General features: G+C 36.8%; 2 protein-coding genes across 6 annotated transcripts in view; one reads left to right on the forward strand and one right to left on the reverse strand.

Moving 5' to 3' along the window:
- The window catches only part of RALGPS2 (Ral GEF with PH domain and SH3 binding motif 2), a 117533-nt gene that overhangs the window by 33140 nt on the left and 59269 nt on the right, over window positions 1–25124 (reverse strand). For all 5 annotated transcript variants that reach the window (XM_062003416.1, XM_062003414.1, XM_062003415.1 and 2 more), the window contains 3 exons: window positions 4555–4692; window positions 3576–3666; window positions 977–1044 (listed from right to left, as the gene is read on the reverse strand). In XM_062003416.1, coding sequence (XP_061859400.1) covers window positions 977–1044; window positions 3576–3666; window positions 4555–4692 — 297 coding nt within the window. The remainder of the gene's footprint in view (window positions 1–976; window positions 1045–3575; window positions 3667–4554; window positions 4693–25124) is intronic.
- ANGPTL1 (angiopoietin like 1) lies at window positions 7561–22629 on the forward strand. The gene is made up of 5 exons (XM_010202654.2): window positions 7561–7637; window positions 12741–13598; window positions 18418–18611; window positions 20686–20956; window positions 22442–22629. The coding sequence occupies exons 2-5, from the start codon at window positions 12773–12775 to the stop codon at window positions 22627–22629; spliced, it is 1479 nt and encodes a 492-aa protein (XP_010200956.2). The 5' UTR covers window positions 7561–7637; window positions 12741–12772.

Below are 25124 nucleotides of genomic sequence, written 5' to 3' on the forward strand. Positions count from 1 at the left end.
CCTTTAGAATTACTGTCTGGGTTACTCCTTAGAAAATACTTGTAACTAGATGGTCTATTTGAAATCAGGGGACTGGAGCATCTTCTTTATGAGGAAAGGCTGTGGGAACTGGGGCTGTTTAGTCTGGAGAAGAGGAGACTGAGGGGGGATTTCATTAATAGTTATAAATATCTAAATGGTGGGTGTCAGGAGGTTGAGGCATCACTTTTTTTCTATGGTATCTAGCAACAGTACAAAGGGTAATGGGATGAAGCTGGAACACAAATGTTTCAATTAAACATAAGGAAAAACTATTTGACTGTTGAGGTGAGGGAGCCCTGGCACAGGCTGCCCAGGGAGGGTGTGGAGGCTCCTTCCTTGGAGGTCTTCAAAACCCGCCTGGACACGTTCCTATGTGACCTGATCTATGTGAACCTGCTTCTGCAGGGGTGTTGAACTAGATGATCTCTAAAGTTTCCTTCCAAATCCTACCATTCTGTGACCATTCTAATAAGTGTGTTTATTTTTAATCCTGAGGAAAAAATCTAAAGTACATTTAAAAAAAAAAAAATCCCTGAGTTTTACTACACACTATCTCTTATAAATTGAGTATAGAAAGTGTTGTGCAACCCTTCTCTGATTTTCTAAACACTAAAGGTTGCTACATTAGCTACCTTGGCATCAAACACATTCCACAGATTCTGTGTTTTGAAACTTCTGCCTTCAACCATTTTTGGCATTGATTAAAAAGTATTTTTTTGGAAGCATACTATGCCACGAAGAGTATGACACTAACAATTTAGTGCCACAATACATAAAAGAACCTAGAACACTGACTCAATTCCTCAAATTTCTTTACAAATCACCTTTAGGCTTTTTATTACAAATATACAGTGTTTATACTTCACGCTTCTTTATTAGGCAAATATTTTCCACGCTTGCAACTCAAAAATAATGCAGCTGACATCCTTGAGTCTTACATTTATTAAGCATTTACCTACTAAATCTTCTCTGGAAGCAGCAGAATGCGGGGTGCTGGTCCCTGGTTCTATCTTGAGTGAAAGTCTGCATTAAAGAAGCATTAAAAATTACTTGACCAGGAAACAGATACATATAAGAATAAGCTTTTGAAAAAATATTTTTTTTTTAGTTTGCAGTAGGAAGTTGCCTGTTTTTATAATTGCAAGAAACACTATAAAGTTACTACACAACTATCTTGAGCACATGTGATTTCCAAAGATTCGGTTTTTTTGGGGTGGAAAATCTACTACTGCAACAGGGCCCGGGATTCAAAAGATAATATGCTAGGGCATAGTGTAGAAAATGACTCTATTGCTTTGGTTCTTATAGACCAGGACAAGTTTGCAATGCCATGCTGAGAGAGGATAGACTCAACAACAAAACCTTGGCTACAACAACACAGCCCTGCACTCTTCTGTATCAGGGAGCCTGAGGCAGTTGGCATAGCCAGCAAGAAGCAGCCAAACAGCCACAGTTACAATCTTCACTCTCCATCAGCAAAAACTCATTGTGAGCTGTTAACATGGTTTGGTAAAGTCACACTGTTGAAGGAGCAGAGGAAGAGGTTATCACTCTGCATTAACACCACTTTCTGGGCAAAAAATAGCCACAGATAAGCCAGAACCTCCAGGGCCTGTGTCTGCTAGCAGATAACACTACATCAGCATAAAACCAGGGGAGAATAAAACCTGCTCCCCTCAACTCATCTAAAATGTTTATACTTATTACACTTCATACTTTAAATTTTTCTATGAAATGCAAGCGTGCTGGGCCAAGTCTTTTGCCTTTACTAGTCTAAAAGCCAAAATCGGTCCTTTTTTTGCGTTTTAGAAAATTCATTATCAATTTGACAGCATCTATAATTCAAGCTTTTCTATAACAGGTACTTTTTAATGTGATTTCCAACAGTATCACACAGAAACTTGACTCCAGGAGCAGATCAATTCCAGAAAGATTCAGTACATCTTGTCCACATAGTTTGCAGGACTAGAGTCTTTGAAATTAGCAGAGTTGGAAAAGCATCTACTTAGTTTCAGTGAGAAGCTTGATAGCTCCTCCCTCTCTCATCCCTAGGCAGGTCAGTAATGATTCATTCCAATTTTAATTAAAAACCAAAACACTAAAATCCTTTAGAAATAAAAAATATGCACTGAAGTCACAATGTTTTTGCATACATCACAGAAGACAAAGAGTGTCACTTATACAAACAGGTCTTCAAAATACATTATACCCCTCCCCTAAAAATTCAGTTTGGAGATGTACAAAACCTATAGGTGACTTTCTCAATAGCAGTCATGGTTGTGCATCACATGCAATTGTTTCAATTCATTTCCCTGCTGCCCTGCATGGGCTGTACAGGATCAAGAGAGTCTTAGAGATCCTACAGCAGTAATATTTCCACTAGTAGCGAGTTCTACCTAGTGAAGGCAGTGGAAGGTGGAATGGGTTATTCATGAAAACATCATGCCATGAAAGCAGACACAGCTGCTAAGAAACTCGGTTTGGGGATATTTTTCCTTTGAATGTTTGACCACAAAGCTTTATTCTCAGTGATAAGCAAACCACCATTTTCAAACTTAAGCTATATAACATTTCAGCAAAAGGTAAAGGCCAATGCTTGCCTAGAAACAAGCAGAACACAATATACAAATCTCAGAAGGGAAGCCAAGCGTCTGAGCACTTGTCTAAGAACAGTTAACATTAACTGGAGGGTCCCCATTTCCTTCTTTTAGTAAATCAAATTTAGGGCTACTAAACGGTGAAGCATATCTATTCCTCTAGCAGGCATATCCCTCCTGCCATTCAAATGTAGCTACACAAGCAACCAATTCAACACAACTGAGGTGACAAACTTCCCAGGTGGGCAGGATGGGAATGGGTGGGGAACCTCCTCAGGCAGATCAGCCAAGGAACAAGAACTTTCTTCATATGCAGTAGGTTTGCTTTAGTTTTTTTTTTCCTATCCTCAGGGCTTGTTCCTGTCTCTTGCCAGAGATTTCCATCCCCTAGTTTTGCTGGATGCAAAATCACCTAATAGAGTAATAATCTTTTAATTAAGAAAGCAGAAACATCTGGATTGGGTGATATGGTGAGAGGAATGGGTAGGGATGTGGACAGCATCTTGCCTCTCAAAAATCAAGTGTTTACATTTTGCTCACACTATATAACCTAATCAAAGAGAAAAAAATGAAGAGAAACATATATTAAAGTGGAAGCCTTAAACTACCCTCAGCCTGAACTTGGTACTAGATGCACAGAAAAGACTGTTCTGATGAAAAATGACATAAGCTATCTCCCATCCATTTTATTAACTGAATAGTGTTACATGTGGAGCCAGAACTACAGAGGTCTTCATCAGTGAACACAAGAAGAGTCTGCAGATCAAATCAACAGACCAAAAAGACCTGAAAGCTAGGGCTTCATGCAGTCAGCACAGAACCCTGCTGTAACCTCACTACTTGCAACTGGTGCATCAGAGATGTGTAATCCCCTGATCAATTAAAAAAATTGACAAGTTTGTATTATGAAAGTTATTTTATAATGAGTTGCAGTCAGTTACAGCATTTCATACTTACTTGTAATTGTCATCTTCCACAAACTTTTGTAGTTCTTCTATGTACTGAACTGAGTTTAGATATTTTTGGACATGAGGCAATAGAGGAATATCTGGAAAACAGATGACATACATTATAACTGCACTGTTCATGGGTAAGCAAAGTTGTTTTCCAGATACTATTGAAATAGAATCAGATCTCTTGCCTTTTTATATATGGAGGCACAAATTACAGTTCCCACTGATGCTGAATTTTTTTGACGTTGATAGCAACTCTAATGCCGATATTCCCTACATTAATGAAGGCAGGTTGTGTGTCCCTGTACAGTTGCTCTGCTTATCAGAGCACATGCAAAGGATAAGTGAAAATGTGCCCACAGCCAAACTGAAGGCCCAAAGTTGGAGGGCTCTGAGGTCACCTTCACAGCCCACATTCTCATAATACTGAGCTTTCAGTGAAGCCAGAATCCTGTGCTAATTCATATTCCACCATCACAAACACAGCCTTACAACTTTACTAGAACTTGAACAGGATTGTGAGAGACCACCTTTGGAGAAAATATACATTATCTGATCTACAAACAGAACTATAAATGTCCAAAAGACAAGTTGAATGCATTTTATTACCTGCAGTAAAAGTACTACGCCACAAGCAGTCCTACTATTTTTAGAATTCTGTCATAAAATTATGAAACATAGGAATACAAGTTAACAGTAGCTTCACTAGTAGATTGTAAAGTACAATGTATATTCTTCAGAAAATGTGTGCTGCAAAATGTGTGTGACATAGAATATTCCATTTTCCTTTTTCTTATCTCCTCACACTAATTCTGTCATAAACAACAATACCAGAATAGATGTAGACTTCTGGGCTGAGAGGGAGAGTGTTAACGGTATTCACATGGGTTGGGCCTTACTTATATTACAGGAGCTTTTACAGCTTTTATTAAAGCTTTTACAGTTGTTCTCTTTCATACTGCAATATTTACACCCTAGCTTACCATATTCACATGACTGTTGTAAATCTGAGATAATTCGAAGAATGTTGTTCATTAAATTTGTTCTTTGCTCACTTTCCAGGATGCTCCCAGTTGATGGGTAGGCAGAGTCAATATATGTCAAGTCCGACAGGTAAATACCTGAATAAGATGAGAAGGAAAAGTTCTTTTATTTAGTGTCTCACATTTTGCAGAAAAACACTCACAGAGTACCTGGAAGAGTTTGTGCTTTCATGGACAAACATGCATGCAGGTTGACAGCAGCACTGCCTCAGAACAGTGTTTTGGATTTACCTGAGAAATCATTTTGACAAGATCTCCAAGAAGAGCCTTCAGAGCTCAGACTAAACCAGTAATAACACTTGGACTTCCAGGAAAGCACATCACCATGCCACCCTTGACTGGAATTGAATTTACACTCTCTTCAATCAAGGGTTTGTCAACCTTATCTCAGCTGTATTTGCAGATGCCAGGGGTTTGAGTACAGCTAGGTTTCTGTGTATAAGCTTTCATTCTCTGAATGACAAATCACAGTGAAAGGTAGAGAGGATCCCTTCCTTCTCCATCACACTAGGCATGTACTAGCTGACTTTTGTCATTATTTCTAAAGCTAAAAGTAATTACAAGGACCCACACAGCTACTCAAAACTAATCTTCTGCTGTATTAACCATAAATTATTTCCTTGCTATATGAAGCATTATAAACATACAATGCTAAAATACGTGATCAAAACTACTAATGCTTTTAGGAAGTTTACTTCTTAATTCCACCAATTCAGCAATTAAAAAAAAATAACAGAAGGAAAAGTCATTCTATCTGTAACTCTTAAAGATGAACAGAAACTCAAAACTCCACTTGCAGCAACATGAGACTAGTTCACTAGGCAAACAGTGCACTTGGATAGAACTGCCACGTGAATCCTGCAGTTCATATTAATCACAACTCTAAAGGTCCTGCAGCCTTATAGAGAAGTTTCTTCAAGTTTTCTATATGCTTTCTTCCCTACCACCCCTGTCATCTTCCTCCTCTTCCAATGCCTTGATCATGTGAAGAGGAAAATCCTCCTTCTTACATATTAATACTATAGATAAATTGCTTATTTTAATTCTAAATGCAACTTCATTTCTTGAACTGAATAAAACACACCCTGGTCAACTCTGCTATTAAAATCAATTGCTTTTCATTCCCTGCATCTTCCACAAGATACCTACATTGCAAACTTAAATAATATTTTAAAAGAAACTTACTTCATTAACAGGGAATTTCAAAACCTGTATTTTGTTTCACCTTTCAGTCTTGTATAATCAAAATCATAACAAGAAGTTTGGCTTTACAGGTGGAAGACTATTAATACAACCTCACAAGAACGGCAGTTGTGTTTGCATAGAGCACCTAACCAGTACAGTCCTCAAGTGTGAGTTGGGAAACTCTGGGCATCACTCCAAAACTAACACATACACGCACGTGTGTGCGCACACACAGAAACAAATTAAAATACTTGTGGTTGAAAGGTGACACATAAAAAAGTGAATAAAAAGGTATTACATATGACCTGATATACTACTATATTTCTCAAATTTCTATTCTGCTAGAATCATTTTTTTTTAAAAAAAAAGAAACAATAATCAGAAACATCAGATAGACAAATTTAATTGCTATGCTATCTAGACTGCACAAGCTGCCCTGAACCTAAGTCCAATAAGCAAAGTCCAAACAGGCCTTGAAATCCCAAACCTGCTCGGCCTTCCACAGAAAGTAGTAAATCATGATAGCTAGTTATAATTAAGGAAATTCACTACGAACAGCCACCTGCAAAATTATGCAGGATTTTACAGCCCACAGTATTTGTAGGATTATCTTTCTGAATGACTTGCTCAATTAAGCAGTGATTTTTATTTTTCTTCTAGCTAAATCAAGAACTCTTCTGCAGAGAGCTGTTCTCCAAAGCTATTTGATGAATTTTTATGAAGTCTAAAATAATTTGGAAAAAATACTAGGGTAATTCTCTTCCAAATATAATTGGTTGTGAAGAAGGCAAAAAGATTGGTGAAAGCAAACTGAACACACTTAAGTGCTGGCTGACTACTGACAGAACTAAAAAACAGTATTCTGCTTTCCTCACAGCACAATCTCCGTGGCTTTTGCTACTTCTGACACCAGTCAGATGTTATCAAATATTCTGATACCTGCTCAAAACCATCACACACAGTTTTAACATTTTCCACATGTATCAGAGACTACATGCATTTAACAAGTGGAACTGTTTCTTATTAAGTGAACGTTAAGAATTGAATGCGACATTCTGTTGAACATTCTTCTAGACTGTAAATGGCTCATTTTTCCTGTTGTATCCAGCCAGGCTGCCCCTTTTATTCCCAGCAACACAAATCGAGTTTTATCAGCCTGAAAGAATCTTTCTTCTAAATGAAGCCCAGTACTGTAATAACTTGAAAGGCATCTTTAGGCAGCGTAGTAAAAATGTTTGATTTGTAATTGCTTGCTGAACTCTTGCACAGCCTGTTGCCATATGGTACCCTCCCTTCTGCTGGCAAACAATCTTTCCTTGTTCCTAACTTCTCAGCCTCCCTACCCCCTCCTTTTCTGGAGGGTATGGATAGGAAATCCGAAGGAGGAGTTTCTTCTCAGTGTGTTCACGGTGACATCATAGGTGGGCTGAACGGCTAAGTTGAGTGTGTGTTTGTTTAAAAAAAGAACTGTCCAAAAGTGATGTATATGGAATCTGGGTCAGCTGTAGCTAGTTAGAGCACTTCTGCATGTGAGAGTAAAACACTACTGTTTCCAAAAACATTTCTTTCTCTCTTCTGGAATAGCACATACTGGAACATTACTTTTTTTTTTTCCTCCCCTTTTTTTTTTAATGACTAGTTAGCTTGGTTAACGTATGGAGAAACCCAGTTCCTCGATACAGCTTGGATCTAACAGAGAAAGACAAAAGTAGTTTTCAACTCCAACTGCAGATTAACAATCCACAGCATCGGGTAACACAAGAAGAAAAAGCAACTTGGCCTCTGGATTTTCCGTCTACCACAGAAGCAAAACAGCTGGAAGACTTTTTTGTTTCTTGGTAAGTTTTAAAGTTATTCTTTCTTACTTTGAGCTATTTGTGAATTCTACATACATCTCCCTCTGCACACAATTGTGAAGAAACAAATCTCTCATCCTGGGAAAAGTTTGACAACTAAAGTAGAAAACTCGCTTTTGTGGCATTTGGTAGAGTTTGGAAACTTGGAAAGAATTAAAAAGGGCTCTGCATAAGAGCAGAGACTAACTAACTCATTCCAGCTGTAAGGATGAACAAGTTTCAGTTGTGTAGCTGTAAATCTTCTGTAGATTTTGTTATCTACAGTTACAGAAAATTACTACTAACAGATTGTTAGGCATGTAATTTGGGTGTTGTGAACACATTAATGTGAAATTCTGATCCTACCAGAAAGTAAAAGCCAAAAATCCTATCGATTTCAAGGGAGCTGGATTTCACCCAACACCAGAGCATAGACTTAGCATTACTAGAACTAGAAAATGGATACCTTAATAAAGCCACTGTAATAAGTCCCAAGTAAATCAATGCACATCTGTGAGTAGCAATCATTGCATATCATTTCAAGTAAGTTTTTATTTCTGGTACTTTTGAGCAGTGTAAGTAGTCTGAATTGTACAAGCAACCAAGAAAACTGAGTCATGCATTGATTCAGAATATAATAAAGTTTATGGCACAAACAATTGTACAGCTGAAAACCCAAAGACACTACTGCAACAGGCACTAATCCCTTCCTTCATCAATTTGTGGAACGATAGGGAAGTTAATTGTACCCCAATTGAACAGCAGTTTGTTTGTAAATAAAGATCTGTTTCATAATAAAGTGTTGCATTTCATGTTTGAGTGGAAAATCGAGGGGTTTGTTACAGTTCTTTTGTCGAGGGAGGGAGAAGGATGAAGTTGAAAGTCAACTTTTAAAACAAGAATGTTGTTTATAAACAGAAGACAAAAGCAGAGATAAAAGTAAAGAGAGTTGCTAATCCATAATTTTCTGCTTTTTGGCTTTCTTCATGCCGACTTGGGAAATAAATCACAGTAAATAATCCAGAACAATGGAAAAGAATTAAACTCTCAGAAATGTCTGACACATTCTATGATTCTATGATTAAGAGAGAATGAAGAGGGTGATGCTAAAAGAAGAGATCAAGTGTTACACAAAACAAACAATTAAGATTTAGGAGCTATAGGAGGGAAAAAAGTCTGAAGCTATCTTGACAAACAAGAAAGATGGATCCTTTCCAAGTTCTTGAGCCTTTTTTCTCACTATCCTTTTGTGCTTCTTTACATATTAAAGAGAACAATCTAAACAACAACAAACAACCCGATTTGAAGTCTGCATTGTGTGTCTTGGACACCAGTCTCCATTCATTCATCATTAGCCAAGGTTTTGATTTATGCTGCTTAGAACAATTCCTAAATCTTTCACAAATTAAAACAGCTGAGTCAATAATTTTAAAGCAATAAACTGGTCATGTGCAAGGTTTTAACTTTCCTTTGCTGTCTTCCAATTTCAGAGGTCCAATTTTGAAATACTGATTTCAAAACAAATAACAGAATACTACTATTATGTTGTTGCCCTGAGAGTGAGCTGAACTATGATGGAAAAAAACATCATTTAAAGTTTTACAGGAATTTACTTCAAATAACAGAAATTCTGAACCTTTAAACTTTTGCCAGTAACTACATGGCTTTCTCAGGTCTTAATTGTTTTACTGGATTTTGTTTTTCATAATATGCCCTATTGGTCTGGTCCTTAAAATTTATACACCAATGAATGAAGCAAAATTTCCTACAGCAAACATCACTAGATGTTTAATGTCTTCAGTATCTGTTTTATAGAGAGTTCTGGAGCCCCTAAATGACACATTTCCAAAGGTAACCCACATCACTCCATTGTACCTGCCTGTTAAAATGGTGCAAACACATACAAACTTCAAATAAGTATAAAGGGATCCTCACAGGAAAAAAAAAATCAAACAAACAAAAAAAATCCAAGCAATCAAACAAAAAAAACCCACTCAAAAATTTGGTAATGTGATTATATTTTTCTGTTTTAATATTATCAAGTATGAAAAGATTTACAAATCTCTTCTGTAGCAAATTTCTATGAATCTACCATTTTTAAAAGTGACACATTTTTAGTGATTACTTTGAAAATCCCTGAGGACTTTTAGATTGCCCTTCCTAAATGGAATCAGATTCTGTTAATCTCAGAGAAGGAGAACTCTATGACTCAATACATCATGTATCTGACTAACAAAACCCAAGACCATATTATTCCTGGATCCCAGTCAATACAATTGAAAGTAATTCTGTTATTTCAGCAGAGTGCCTTGCTGGAAGAGCACTTGTTTATACAGGGGAAGGTAACTTACTCAAGTACATAGACATATCAGAAATTCATGTGAACACACATACATAAGTGTGTTTTCCCCATATCAGTATTACTTATAATGCTTTGGACCCCATTTTATGATTAAAAAATCCCCACAGAAATCTCTGTCTGGAGATTAGGGAAATAGATGGTTTTATTGACTTTAGCTGCTTAGACAAAGTTTGACACAAAAGTAAGTACATGTAACATGAATAACAGAGCTCTCAGATCAATTGGTATCATGTTCAGAGGATCTTCATTTGCCGTATTATCATTTACTTTTTTGAAAAACTGTTTCTCTTCCCGTTTTACACGTTTATAAATGAAGGCTTAGAGGACAGCATAATTGTTTGTTATCATTTGACCATATTATTTTAATAAATAGTCTGAATAAAGGTATGTACTGACATTGCAGTTTTGACACAGAAGGAATCCTATATCCACATTTACCTGCAACACTTCCATTACATTCAGTCATAATGACCTACAGTGCTCAGGGAGAAGCAGTCTTTGTCAGAACAAATTGCCAAATATATACTAGTTTCCACCCTTGCTCATCCCTGCCAATCTAATATTTAAGTGACTCAATATTTTCGGGGTAACAGCCCATGTTACGGTAGTTTCGCAGGGAAAGTTAAAAATAGTAGTTACTGTTTAATTTTTTTCCCTTTTGAACTGGAAATTTGTTCATTTAAAATACTTTTTAAAATAATAAATCAAAGAGTAATTTTGGAAACAAGTTATTTGGTTGGGTTTTTTTTTTTTTGCCTTAGGATCAGTCTGGAAAGGGAAAGAAACCCAAAGAAAGAGAATGGCATGACACGTAAAATGGTATTGAAGCCCTATCCACAGCTTTGAGTATCTCTGACAAGATGATGATGAAGTTTCTGTTGCTATGAATAGTTGTACACTTTCTCCCACAGAAGCAATAAAACATCAGCATGCCAGAACATATGTAATGCAACTTCTACAGTAATCTGAGACCCAAAACTGAGTGACACAGAAACATGATAGAACCAAGGGAAATGACAGTCTGTTTTAATTTAAAAAACATGACAGTTCATAAGGAGCTAAATAAGGTATTTTAAAGTAACAGAATCTGTTATCATGGTATCTCTCGTTTATTTTCCAAGGTCTGCATTCAGGTGTTTCAGCAGCCTCACTCACTACAAACAACTGCAGACTTGCAGAAGGGTTTGAAACTGTGGCTGTCTAAACTGATCCTCAAGTTTCAACCACTTCATCTCCTAACAGTTATGATACTACCTAAACAGCTAAACCTGGGAATCTGTGACACAACACATCTGATTAAAACACCCTGAAACTATTTCTCAATATTTGTCATTTTTGGGTCTTATATATTAGGTTATAATTCCATAATATTTTGGATAAACAGTTTATATTTTTTTAAGCTGCTTGCCCAGAACATCAGGAAATTTCTGAAACAGTGTTTTCATTTCCTTCTAAGCTGATTAAAACTCCAGGTAAATAACTTGCTCGGAACCTATTCTTGTACAACAAGTTAGGCATTAAGCTGCTCAAACATGCTAAGCAACATCATAAGATGCTTAGTTTTTTCAACATCAACATTTCAATGGAAGCATATATGTTCCCTACCAGATAGATTCTCAGAAGAAACCATCACCGCTTAGCTTTATGTGGTACATTAGAACACAAGACATTTGAATAATTTCAACGTTCTAGGGCCTAATCTTATGCAGCTGTTGCATTCAGTCATGCCACATTAGACAAATATAATTCATTTTAAGTCTGTCAGCACACAGACAGAGAACTTCTAACTCCAACAAGTGTAAGAGTTCAAAATGAAAACATAAAACTTCAAAAGAAATGTAGAAAGTATCTCTGAAAACATTCTTGGATATTTATCACTGCATCTTGATTCTCCACACAGAGTTAAAAGAAATACATTATTTACTTTAAAAGGTGAATGGAAAGCTTCAGTATAGCATTTATAGTGACAGCACCTGATACTTCAGTGTTATTTGGATAAAAATGTTCTCAAACATACAAAAATAGTGTGACAATTTTAAATGTTCATCTTAAAAGGCAACTAAGTAGGGACATATATGCAGTACAGCATTATAGGTTTTCCTTACAAAGGAAACAGGTCACTTTCAATGTGTAAGACATCTGTCTTACAATAATCTCCTGCCTAACACTAGTGTCCAAAACCAGTGTTACATGTGTATTTTTCAAGCCTAGCATATCTGTGTACATATGAATTTGAGAAATGTGTATATATATGACTAGGTATGTATTAAAAAATGTACATCTACAGAGATATAAAACAGCTAAAAGAGGATATAATCCAAATTGAGAAATACATAAAATATTTTTGGAAATACTATCACTGTCTCCCCACTTGCCTTCCATTGAAGCAAACAAGCACTCCTTATGTTCTATAACCTTGTGCATTTAATTGCAGTGAGTACACATCTAAGTAGCCAAATTTATAATGAAAGTATAATATATAAGCAGAACATTGCTTTTGAAAATCTATCCATTGCAACAACTTCACTACTAAATCCAGTACCTCAATTTTAGGGTTTGCTGCTCAAAATAGAAAGCTATGCTTTGAAGCTAATCTAATGGAATCTAAATCCAAGTAACAGATTCCACAGACTTGTGTACATACAAATAAGGATGGCAAACCCATCAGTTTAGGCAGTTCAAGCAGTACAGAAGCCTTAGTTATGGCTCCAATTTAATGATTTTATCTTTTATCTGTTCAATAGCCTCTTCTGACAGTCATCATATTTGCTTTAAAATGAATATATTTAAATGGACTTTGGGTGTACTATTATTCCTGCTGTTGTCTATTGGGCGCTGTACAGAACAATCTACACCTAACAAAATATCCCAACGGAGGCATCCTCGTTCAGCAGATGGTGGAGAGGAAGGGAAGAAATGTGGCTACACATTCTTGGTCCCAGAACAAAAAATCACAGGGCCAATTTGCGTGAATACTAATGGACCAGGTACTGGTAACAGAAAAGACGAAGTCACAAGAATGGACATAGAAAACTTGAAGGATGTGCTGTCCAAGCAAAAGCGGGAGATTGACATTTTGCAACTGGTAGTGGATGTGGATGGAAACATTGTAAATGAAGTGAAGTTACTAAGGAAAGAAAGTCGTAATATGAACTCTCGGGTCACCCAACTCTATATGCAACTCTTGCATGAGATAATTCGAAAGCGTGATAACTCACTCGAGCTTTCCCAACTGGAAAACAAAGTTCTTAATGTTACAACAGAAATGCTGAAAATTGCAACGAAATACAAGGAACTTGAAGTAAAATACGCAGCACTAACTGATCTTGTAAATAATCAGTCTGTGACTATCTCGCTGCTGGAAGAGCAGTGCTTGAGAATCTTCTCGCGACAGGACACTCATGGGTCTCCACCTCTTGTTCAAGTTGTGCCACAACACATTCCTAACAGCCAGCCGTACACCCCCATTCTTCTGGGGGGTAATGAGATTCAGCGAGACCCAGGTTACCCCAGAGACAGAGATGTAAGGCCACCGCCTGATCCAGCTACTTCTCCTACAAAGAGTCCTTTCAGAGTACCACCACTGGCTTTAATTAACGAGGGTGAGTTACCTATAACTGTTTACCTAACCTGAGATTTCTCTATTGCAGAGGGAAACTGTCCTGGCTAAAGAAATAGCTGGTACAGCTAGCCCTTGCTCCTGATCCTCAGTTTCTAATTCCTCACCTCTGAGGAAAGCTTTCATTTACCAAACAGTCTTTTTCTTAACCTATAGCTGCATAACATGGATGTGATGAAACAGCTGACACTCAGAAATTCTGAGAAATGTATGCCTTTGAGTCAAAATATCGGGGTTTCTGTCTGTGGCTGTGAATTATGGGGATGGAAATATTATTATACACTTTCTAGTTTTTAGCCTTGTTTCTCCGACAATGCCTACTAGGCTACGTCACAGCAATCAGCAATGGTGAATACAACAAGCAAATTAATCTTAAATAAATGAAGTAATTTTAAGTAGTTGTCCTTTACATTTACATATACATTTGCCAGAAGTTAATCCTGCTAGAAGAACTTTACTTCTCTATTACAGACTGCTTTAAAGTGAACATCTAAATCTACCAACACAGTCACACAACAAGTCTCTAAGTGTTTGGTTCAAACATTCAAGAGAGTAAGATAAGTTTGCAAGAACAATTGAAGCAAGGCTGGATCCAATTAGGTGCAGTCAGCTTTAAAAATCTTAAATGAGTAACTACTTCCCTAGTAATGGGATGTCAGTAGGGGACAGCAACTTAAATTAACACCATAAATATTATGAAAATACATTCAGAAGATTGTATTACATCTTCATGCGGTACATTCTTCAGGTCATGAGATAGATTCATTTATCACTAGAAACAAAACAAGTGACAAAGAAATTAACTACCTCAGAGCTGCCCCAAATTCTATGACAATTTTCAATTAACATTTTGACAGAATTACTATAAGAAAAAAATGAAGGATTCAGAAGAACAAGTTTTTCAGACATCCATTTCAAGAGCTTGCTCGTGACTTCTGTTAGCTTGCAAAGCAAAAAGCTTTGATTGGGGGTTATTTTTTTTGTGTTGTTGGGTTATTTTGCTTTTAAATTGCCTTTAGTCACAGTTGAGTTGGAAGATCAACTTTGTTTCCAAGATTAGGAATAACATTTATTTGTGATTGTTCTACAGCATTACAAACAACTAACTGCTGATGTAAGGAGGAACTATTTTTATTCAGGATCCACAGAATACTCGGGCACAAGCCCAAGTAAAATGCCAGAAGTCATGAGAATTTAAATTGCACATCATGACACATAGGAAGCAGCTAATATAAAAGCACTGCGCTAACATCTGGTCAGGGAGCAGAAGCAGAACTCTAAGAAAATGTTGACTTCCTGCTTCCCAGAAAACCCACCCTTCATGGGCTTGTTAGAAATGCATCTTTTCTCTCCCAATATACATCTGCTGCATGTACACAATGTAAAATAGCACTAAATATTTTCCTTTAAATGATCTACCATGGTTTTCACTAAGCTGTTTATCCCTACAAGTTCAGAGTTTCTACCCATTTCTGTGACTGAATACAGAAATCTTAGGGCATTTATTTTATCATTATTCAGCTTCCTCAATTGAGTACTAGATTCTTGAGTTTGAAGTGCAAGTGTTTCTTGCAGTGACTTAGGAAAATGGGGGCTAAGAATCACTACAGCTGCTACAGCACTAAAAGTCAAAATCAAAACTTGTAAACTGCAACACAATGCCCAATTATAATCTCTGACTAAAATTAGTGCATGGGTATTTAATGGTGCACAGAGCCAGAATTATCTGTCAAGAGGAATAAAGATGACTCTTGAATGAAGATGACAGTTAAAAGATGACTCCTTTTGCCACCTTTACACATAATAAAAGTCCAGCAAATACCAAACTGTCCCGTTTAGAAACAGGCCTGTCAAAGACTTTGTTATAAGAGAATAAACAACTGGACAAAGCTTTCTTCTACTGCATTTGACGAAGCTGTACCTAGCAAATATCTGCATGGTATAGAAGTTTACAGAAGGGTCAATGTACAATCACGATATTGTGAGTAGAGAGTAAAATTCAAAATATATGTGGAACAGAAGAATGAGATTGTATTTTCTAAAGAGTATTCTGATTAGTTTAAACTAAAGTTGCTCTAAAAACTGAGGAAGAATAATGTTTCCATAAACTACAGTTTTCACAATTATCTTAATAATTTGAAAAATATCCAGTGTCCCCAAATTCTACCACCATTATGTTGCAAAAAGTAACTAGAAAATTAGACACACCCTCCTCTCTGATGGTAATACCTCTCAGTTAATAACGTAACATCTTTTAAAAAAAGCATAATTTTGTTTTGGAATTTTCCTCTACCATTTCCAAAGTCTTCTATATAAAGCTTACACAAGCACAGCTTCTACATCATCCACTCAAGATAATATTTGGCATCTTAAAATAGAATTAATTTTATTGGGCTACCAACTTAAATATTTCACTTCTAAAATTTGTTTTAAATGTATGATTTAGTATAGATCATTCTGCTGTAAAGTAGATGTGAAGGAAAGTGATCACACATTTTAACAGATTGTCTTATCAGAGTATTTCTAACTTACAACTGTCTCAGCAACTGAAGTCTACACAGCCACAAAGGAGTAGATATGCATGAGATACTTATTCCTGACAGAGGTAAGATTTTAAAGATAACTGTGCATTTTTCATTAGCCAGAGCCTCCACACACACCAGCACTGTGGAGAACCTTACACAGATCTCGGCTTGTCCTCTGAACAAGAAATGGATCAGTTCTGTGAACTTAAAATAATTACATAGAACAAAGAATTTCCTTCTCAAAAAAGATTCAAGGCTATACAAGTTATGTGATTTGTTGAATTTCCTTACCTAAATGCAGAAGTCTGTTACCTCTACTATAGCATTAATTTATGATAAACACATAGACAAATCAGAGCACGGAAAAGCAGACAAGTTGCATGCTCTGACCTTAATGCCAAATGAATTTCAGAGGTGATCAAAGGATGTTAAAGAAAAAGACTATTACAATCTGTCTGCTTTAAAAGCTACTCCAAATCCTTGGGTTTCTTATGAAAATTGAGTCCTCAATTCCCCCTCCAGTAGAAATCATGTGAAATAATGCATAGCACATCTAATTAAGCTATTAATATTCAATTAACCCTAGAGAAAAATACTACTTGTGTGTTTATGTCTTTCCTAATGTAATAATTGCATTACAGTAATAATTCTAGAACAACCTCTCCATTCACTTACATGGAGACCAAATTTACTTCAGACAGTTTGAGGAAAGGGAATATGACTCAGTTTAGCCCATGAAATTACCTGTCTATCTGACAAACTGCCACGTGCACAGCCTACATGGAAATTTTGACTGGGAACAAGAGAAAAAGCACTCATATACCAAAGCTATAGTATATCTTTCCTAAACTACTCTTGCATAGACTGGAAGAGTGACAAAAACCATGGCTCAATATCTGCAGCGTTCTTGGTAGCACTGTCACAGATAGAAGCTCCAGTTAGTCACCTTCATCAGATACACAATTATTTTGAACTCTAATATGAAACGCTTCATGGATTTGTCGTTAATTACAGACTTATCCAACTGTCAACTACTACTTAAAAAAAACTAAAAGAAGCACGACCTTCAATTTGCTTTTGTCATGTAACCCTTAATCTGCAATGAAGGTCACTCGACCTCTACTTTTGATTCAAGAACATCTGTCTTCACCAACTGCCTTCCATGCCTCTTTGCACAATAGCTTCTTCTATGACTGATGAGTTTTCTCTGAAATTCCATGTATGTTTGTGAAAATAAGCTTTCTCAAATGAGAAGAAAGCTGTAGGCAATTTACTTCCAGACTTAATGAGTTTTCCAATACAATTAGGGCATCCACCAACTACCCATCAGAACATAGCCTGCTTTTCATTACTAAATAACCAATCTCTCTATATCAACTGAAGTAATGAATATAAATTGTAGAAAATAAAAATATTAGCAAAAACTGAAAGGCAAACTAGGCAAAGTTTTCAGATATATGTTAAGCTGCACACTTCTTACAGAATAACCAGATGCTCTTCTCTCTGTAGTATTGGTAAAACTACTACTCACCTTGTCCAGAATAGAGCTTTCAAGTAGTACTGTCAACAGTAGTAGCATCACAGCCCTGAAAACAAGTATGTGAGCCCTTTTAGCTGCTCAAAAGTCCTCCTGCATTGCCTGTATATTTTCTTCATTTACACATATCATAACAGGGTGACAAAAACTTAAAAAAGATTCCTACCCACAGCTAACAGGCTGATCCTAGAACTGAGTAAGTACAGAAAGGCAGGAAAGCTATGCAGTAAGAAAGAATACTCTTTCATTAAATTCCACTAGACTTGGACAGTAAATATTTCTCAAACTATTCATGTATTGAAATGGTGGTGTGGGTTGTTTAGGTGTCTAGGATTTGTTTGGTTTTAAACTTTTACCAGTTTCAAATGAGTGCACTAGGACAGTGAAGTAACCATTCACGAGAACGGCACAGGAGAAAATAGGTACTTCTTGACAATCAAGAATCGGAGCATAAATCTTTCATACAGTAAACAAAATTACATATTGAGTGTTGGTAATTGAAGTCAAGTATCTGCTTAGAAAAACTGAAGTTTTGTTTTTTAAAAAAATTAAATATATATATATGGGATATTGACATGTTTACTTGTGTATACACAATTAATCTAAGACAGGAACATTTTACACTGTTTTCCATGGTAGTTTTACCTTAATTGAATTACTGATTTCCATTAGAAAATATTCTCAAACAATGTGCACTGCACAGGCAAGCTTGAATGCTCACAGTATTTCTTTGCAAAAAGGTCCATTCAAAGACTGCCAACAAGCCAAGGAAGCTGGGCACTCCAATAGTGGGATTTATATGATCAAACCTGAAAACAGTAATGAGCCAATGCAGCTATGGTGTGAGAACAGCCTGGACCCTGGAGGATGGGCAGTTATTCAGAAGAGAACAGATGGATCTGTCAACTTTTTCAGAAACTGGGACAGTTACAAGGTAAATTCTGGAATGAAGAAAATCACCTGCTTCATTTCAGTGTGGCATTATCTATTGCAATCAAGATAGTGTGAACATTTCCAATGCAATTCCTCACAGTATATGGCCATACTCAATGACAAATGCTGAAGAGCTGGAAATAGATAGCTGCTTTAGTTAAACAGTGCAATTCATTTTACAAACAATGATAACTGAAAAGAGTTGTCAGAGGCAACCATGCTTCAGAGGCAATGTCCTACTTGGCATTACTTGACTTTGTATGAACTCAGTTGTTATCTGAAGTTGCCTATATTTGGAATATACAGCACCATAACCAGAGAGACACATTACTCTAGACAGTGACTCAGAAGCCACTTTTTACAGAGACCTAAACATATGATTTTTATTAACACATTGAGAACTACAACAAACAATTGAAAAGCTTAATTGTCTCCTTTATCAATAAGGAAATTTCAGACAGTGGAATTATTCATTTAAGCACATCAATACCTTGGTGGGATCATGGCCTTAACTTAGAAATTATTTCCTTTTAATTCATTAGGAAAATTTCTACCTTTCAAATTAGGTTAGAAATCTGAAGATGCAGGGCTGATGAAGGGAAATACATTCTTATCTGTTGTTGTGACATTATGCACTAGCAGTCACAATGCCTAGAATGACAAATGTATGCTGCTTCGGAGCAATTACATGTTAGACAGGAAATCTGAAAATCCATTTGTTTGGGGTTTTAAAATAATAATAACAATGTGCTGACTTCATACACGAAGGACACAATTTTTCCCTATGATGTTGTGCTCAATTTAAGCGGATCTACAATTGCCAGGTGTATTGCATCTGAAAAGTGAGCCACATTTAACTCAATCAGTAATCTGAAAACAATATCATATATATAGTTACTGTGAGGGTTTTTACTTTTTGCATTTCTGGAATATAACGATCCAAATGTTAATCATTCCTTAGTAGCAAAGTCTTTCCTTCTCTGAAAAGAAGGTGGCTTCTCCTTAAATTACAGTGGCTGAAGATGGTATTCCTGTTACCTAACTTCAAATACTTGACGGTACATCTCTGTGACTGGCTTTAAACCAATGCCTGTATCACAACAGAAATGTCTCCCATGTCCACATTTCTACTTCTCTCCCAATCTCTCTGCACAGCTGAAGTGTTGATGCAGGGGAAGTATTGCAAATGTGGCTGTGAGCCAGGAGAAAAGCACCGCTACCATTTTTGGCAGCAGCATTATGCTAGATCAACTGAAGGCACTCATGAAACTGCAGCTGCAGTTCGGAGTCTAGACTGTTTATCTACTGGAGAGAGACTTCCCAGGAAAGTGATTCAAAGCAGGAAATTAACATAGGTCCTACATAATTAATGGCCTGAGAAGGAGAGTAGGAAGACCTCAAAAACTAGGAAGTGTGACAGACACCTCCAGTGGCTGATGCACCTCCCTTAGCCACAACACCAGACATTAACAATGCTGGCTTATGCAGGGACTGGAGGCAGCAGAGATAAAACATCACTTAACAGCTACTGCGCTGGTAGTCTGTGGTTTGAAAGGAAGGACATCTTTATATTTCATTTCTAATAAATCTAGCAAAGAACACAGATAACTGATGTGATTCAATTCACAGTAAAAAAACACCACTAGTGGCATTAAAAAGGCAACAGGAATTTACCTTGCACACTGCTGGACACTTTTAATATATTGTCCAACCTGGAAATATAATCCCCTAAATTTCATTATTTAGACTTTCTTATAGATACCCCTAGCTTTGCCAAGAAATGTATTGTTTCAGTTTCCCTATTCTCTCTCCCCTGATCTTAAAAAGAAGAGAACATCACAGAACAGTTTTTCCACTTGTACTAAATCTGACAGTACTTCATGTGGCTACCCATCCAACTGAGTAAAAGGCCAAGTGCAGCAAAACAAAGCTTTTAAATGCATGGAGTGAGCAGGCAGTGAGAAGCTTAAAGGCTTTCAGTACCCAAGTTCCAATGATTTATAATACTCCTGCTGAAAGGCATTTTGACAAACAAGAAAAACCAAGCTAACATCAACTTTTATTCTTTTGTACAGAAAGGATTTGGAAACATCGATGGAGAGTACTGGCTGGGACTAGAAAATATTTATATGCTTGCCAATCAGGATAATTACAGACTACTGATTGAGTTAGAGGACTGGAGCAATAAGAAAGTCTATGCTGAATACAGCAGCTTCCGCCTGGAACCTGAAAGTGAATTCTACCGGCTGCGCTTAGGAACATACCAAGGAAATGCAGGTGACTCCATGATATGGCACAATGGAAAGCAATTCACAACACTGGACAGAGACAGGGACATGTATTCAGGTAAGGAAACCAGAATGTATGGGAAAAGCGAATACAGTAGATTCCATTAGTGACACCACTTTGAGGAAAAGAAAGAACATAGCTGAAATGACTATGTAAATGCTGTTAATACAACTCTATTGAAAGATGCATCAAGAAGAATGTGGCCAGCAGATTGAGGGAGATTCTCCTTTCCCTCTACTATGCCCTAGTGAGGCCTTATCTGGAGTCCTGTGGCCAGTTCTGGGCTCCCCAGCTCAACAAGGACAGGGAACTGCTGGAGAGAAGCCAGCGCAGGGCTACCAAGGTGATCAGGGGACTGGAACATTTCATATGAGAAAAAGCTGCGGGAACTGGGGCTGTTTAGTCTGGAGGATAGTGATGGGGGATCTCATTAATATTTACAAATATCTAAATGGTGGGTGTCAGGAGGTTGGGGCAGCACTTTCTTTTCCTGTTGACAGGACAAGGGGTAACGGAAAGAAGCTGGAACACAAAATGTTCCATTTAAACATATGCAAAAAACTATTTGACTTGAAGTAAGGGAGCCCTGGCACAGGCTGCCCAGGGAGGATGTGGAGTCTCCTTCTCTGGAGGTCTTCAAAACCTGCCTGGACATGTTCCTGCGTGAGCTGATCTAGGTGGATCTGCTTTAGCAGAGGGGTTGGACTGGATTATCTCTGAAGGTCCCTTCCAACCCTACCATTCTAATTCAAATTCTGTTACTCTTATTGCAGACAGACTTGAACAAGCTTTATGTTTAGTTCAATGACATCTTTATCACTTTATCACTTTATAACTCTCTGCAGTCAGAATATCTGCCCAGGTGATCTCAGATCAGTGCCAAGTAACAGTAACTATCATGACCTCTGAACAGCACAAAAGGAGTTACACAGGCTTAGTTATGTAACAATATTGAAAAGCAAGCATTGTTTTTTTCTCCTTAAAGGATATCTTTTTCATGCTGTGTTCCTTCAGCTTTTACCTTAAAGCTTTGGCAGTAAAATAAAGGTTGAGGAGCATAATACTTCAATTGCTTTTTTTCAGTTGTCAGTAACCATAAAGATGGATAAATCCTGCAAACTGTTAAAAAAGCTTGTAACAGTAATTACACAAGTTACAAGCAACTCTTTGTGGAACTGTGGCCCTGTGTGCTGCTTGGGACTGTATCAACCCACATTGCTTCCAGTGAAGTATTTCTAAACAGTACATAATCTGAGTTCCTTGAATGTTAGCTCACAGACAAGCACTGCTGGTAGTCAGACAAGAGTTGACCTCTTCATTTTCCAGCTGTCGCATTAAATACTGTGTCAATAATCCCCTTTCCAAGCAATGGTTGCTGTTACGATAGAATTTATAATTTAGGTAGAAGCAGCAGTTGATATGAATGCAATGAGCTATGAAGTACTTCAAAGTTCTCTCTAAAAATAAGCCAGAGTACAAAAGCTGAGCTACCATTTCACCTCTTGTTTGATGTTGAGGTTCACCCATTTTTTTGTCCCACAGGAAACTGTGCCCACTTTCACAAAGGCGGCTGGTGGTACAACGCATGTGCCCACTCTAACCTCAACGGAGTGTGGTACAGAGGAGGCCACTACAGGAGCAAGTATCAGGATGGAATATTTTGGGCTGAGTACCGAGGAGGTTCCTACTCCTTGAAAGCAGTTCAAATGATGATCAGACCTATAGACTGAGGAGAAAAATCCCACAGTGCTCAAGTGATCACATATAAACTTCTCAGTGCTTGAGTTCCAGAAAAATAAAGTATAACTTTTTAATCATTATTTTGCACAATCTGCCCCTGCAAAAAGCAGGTCTACAGTTTTCCTGGTTTCCCCCCCTCACCCCGTTGTGTTCCACTCTCCTTTTTTTAGCAACCTTTTCTACTGTGACTGGTTTTTTAAACACATATTCACAAAAGCAGATGTTTGTGCTTGCAAAGCATATTTATCTTTGTTCAAGTCCAACGTATTTCATGTAAACAGTCATTAAAGCTGGTAAAAAATTCCAGATACATGACAAGATATAAGCTTTTTCACTTAAAAAGCTTATGCTTCTTCAGGTTAGCTCAGCCCTTAAATGTAAATATGTGAAATGACATTGTCTTGCTTTAATGTGAAAATTGATTAGTTATTTAACAATTTATTTAAAAATACTGGTATTAATTTCAATGAAAATCTGACTTCACATCACTGGTTAAGTTTTACTTCAAGAAGCTACAAGAAAAACTGAAGGTATTCTAGCTTTGCCAGCAGAGGGATTTTTCCAACAAATAATTATTTCAAAATGAAGTGGTGAATTACACATAAAATACACAATTTCTTAGTGCTGTAGGGAGTTCCTTAGATCTACATATTCTACCTTCTGTAAAATACCTAGGCAAAATGTTCCTAAAGTAAGAAAAATAATTATATGAAATTATTGATAAGATGACCAATTTGCTTGGTACTTTTTCTACTTTCAACCTCTCTGTTCAAAGATACTTTGAACTTAAATGCAAAACCTAAAAGCCCCGATATTAAAATCATGACTTCATACTTGAAGACTGTTCTTCCACTCCAGTTAGTAGTAGTGAGGTCTGAAGAAGTGTTCACACATACTAATTTAGAGAAGGACCAAGTCTCTGAACATTAGAAGTCTTCCTCTAACACAGCTTTCTGCTGACATGGTGTACCACAGATCAAAAGTCAGTTCTAAGTGTATTCTCCAGTCTTTAACAACACCTATACAACATACTGCAACTAAACAAAATGCTTTCAAAACTGGAAACAACAAGCAGCTGTTTGCTTTAGATGCCAGAGTCTCAAAAACTACTGCTTTCTTCCCAGTATATAAACTTATTTACTGATCATACTTACCCAAATGTTAAATTAGTCAATATCAATTGCAAGGCAAACCCTCACTTGTAATTCAGAGGAGAGAAAAATAGCATTCTCCTTTCAAAACACATTCTCTGGAAGATAAAGCTTCATTGATAATATACGGCTGCAAGGGCTGTGATTTTATCTTTGGTCAGAGATCAAAGCCAGTAAGTTTCACCAATATCTCCCTGGGGTTGGTGGAAGTGGAGAATTAGTCCCAGTATATTCCATTCCCAAATTCCAAGAATTTTAACTAACATGAATATTTAAGGTCACAATTCTGAAATTGTTGTTCATATAAGGAATATTTGTTTTTTACAAAGATTGTACAGACCTCACTGATTGAGTGTTCTAGAAAATGCTTTTTAATTACAAACACTTATCATTCAGACTATCTATATAAGGTTTGGGTGGGTTTTTTTGTATGGTAGCTGGATAGAAGAGCAGTTCAGGTAAATTTAAAAGCTGGAAATGCCCACCAAAACCTTCTTTTAATGAACACTTCTAGCAGCTTTAGTTCATTCAACGGACAGATTTCCTTTCCTTGGAAAAGATCTTATTTTACCACACGAATCTCTTGCCTGCTACAAAAACAGTGTGTGTTTATTCAGTGCAGTCAGTGAAAGGTGTACTTTGCTGAAACCTCCAAGTAAAATTAGCTTGCACTCAGCCTTCTAATTAAATCTTATATATTAGACATCTAAAAAGTAAGTCTTCTCCAATTTAAATCTGGAGGATGACATTAAGTAAACATTATTACAAAATATACCTAGAAAGCTCAAACTGTGCTTTGCAGTGCTCTGAAAGGAAAGACTTAAATTTTAAGTTGCTGATTTAAGATTATGAGGAGGGACAGCATAGTGTCTCTTTTTCAGGTTGATTCATACTCTGTACAACACTTCACTACCTTCAAATGCTTGTAACCATCAGTTCTTAGCTTTTAGATCAAATTCTAAAAGCAGGGTAAATAAAGTGTTTTCTCCCACATCTCTTTTAGAATAGTTTTTCCAAAGAGGCTGTAGCAGCCCTCAAGCTTATTGCACTGGATATTCAGAAGCGAACTGTCTGAAGGACACAGCTTTCACCAATCCCGTACTATCAGTCTAAATTTAACCAAGCAGACCTTGAATAAGTTTCATCTGTCCTAAACCTGAACATAGTTTTCACATGTTTCCAAAGTCTCTTGCAAACATTATCACTGAGGTAGTTGAATATTCATCAGATGAATACTTTAATAAACTGTTTTCAGCTTTTCTGTTTCTGGATATAATTCCTGGAAGACAGCTATAAGAAAATATTCCACAAGGTAGTACTGCTTAGTTAAATAA

Source organism: Colius striatus, chromosome 10 (genome assembly GCF_028858725.1).
Source record: "Colius striatus isolate bColStr4 chromosome 10, bColStr4.1.hap1, whole genome shotgun sequence".
Classification (NCBI taxonomy): Eukaryota; Metazoa; Chordata; class Aves; order Coliiformes; family Coliidae; genus Colius; species Colius striatus.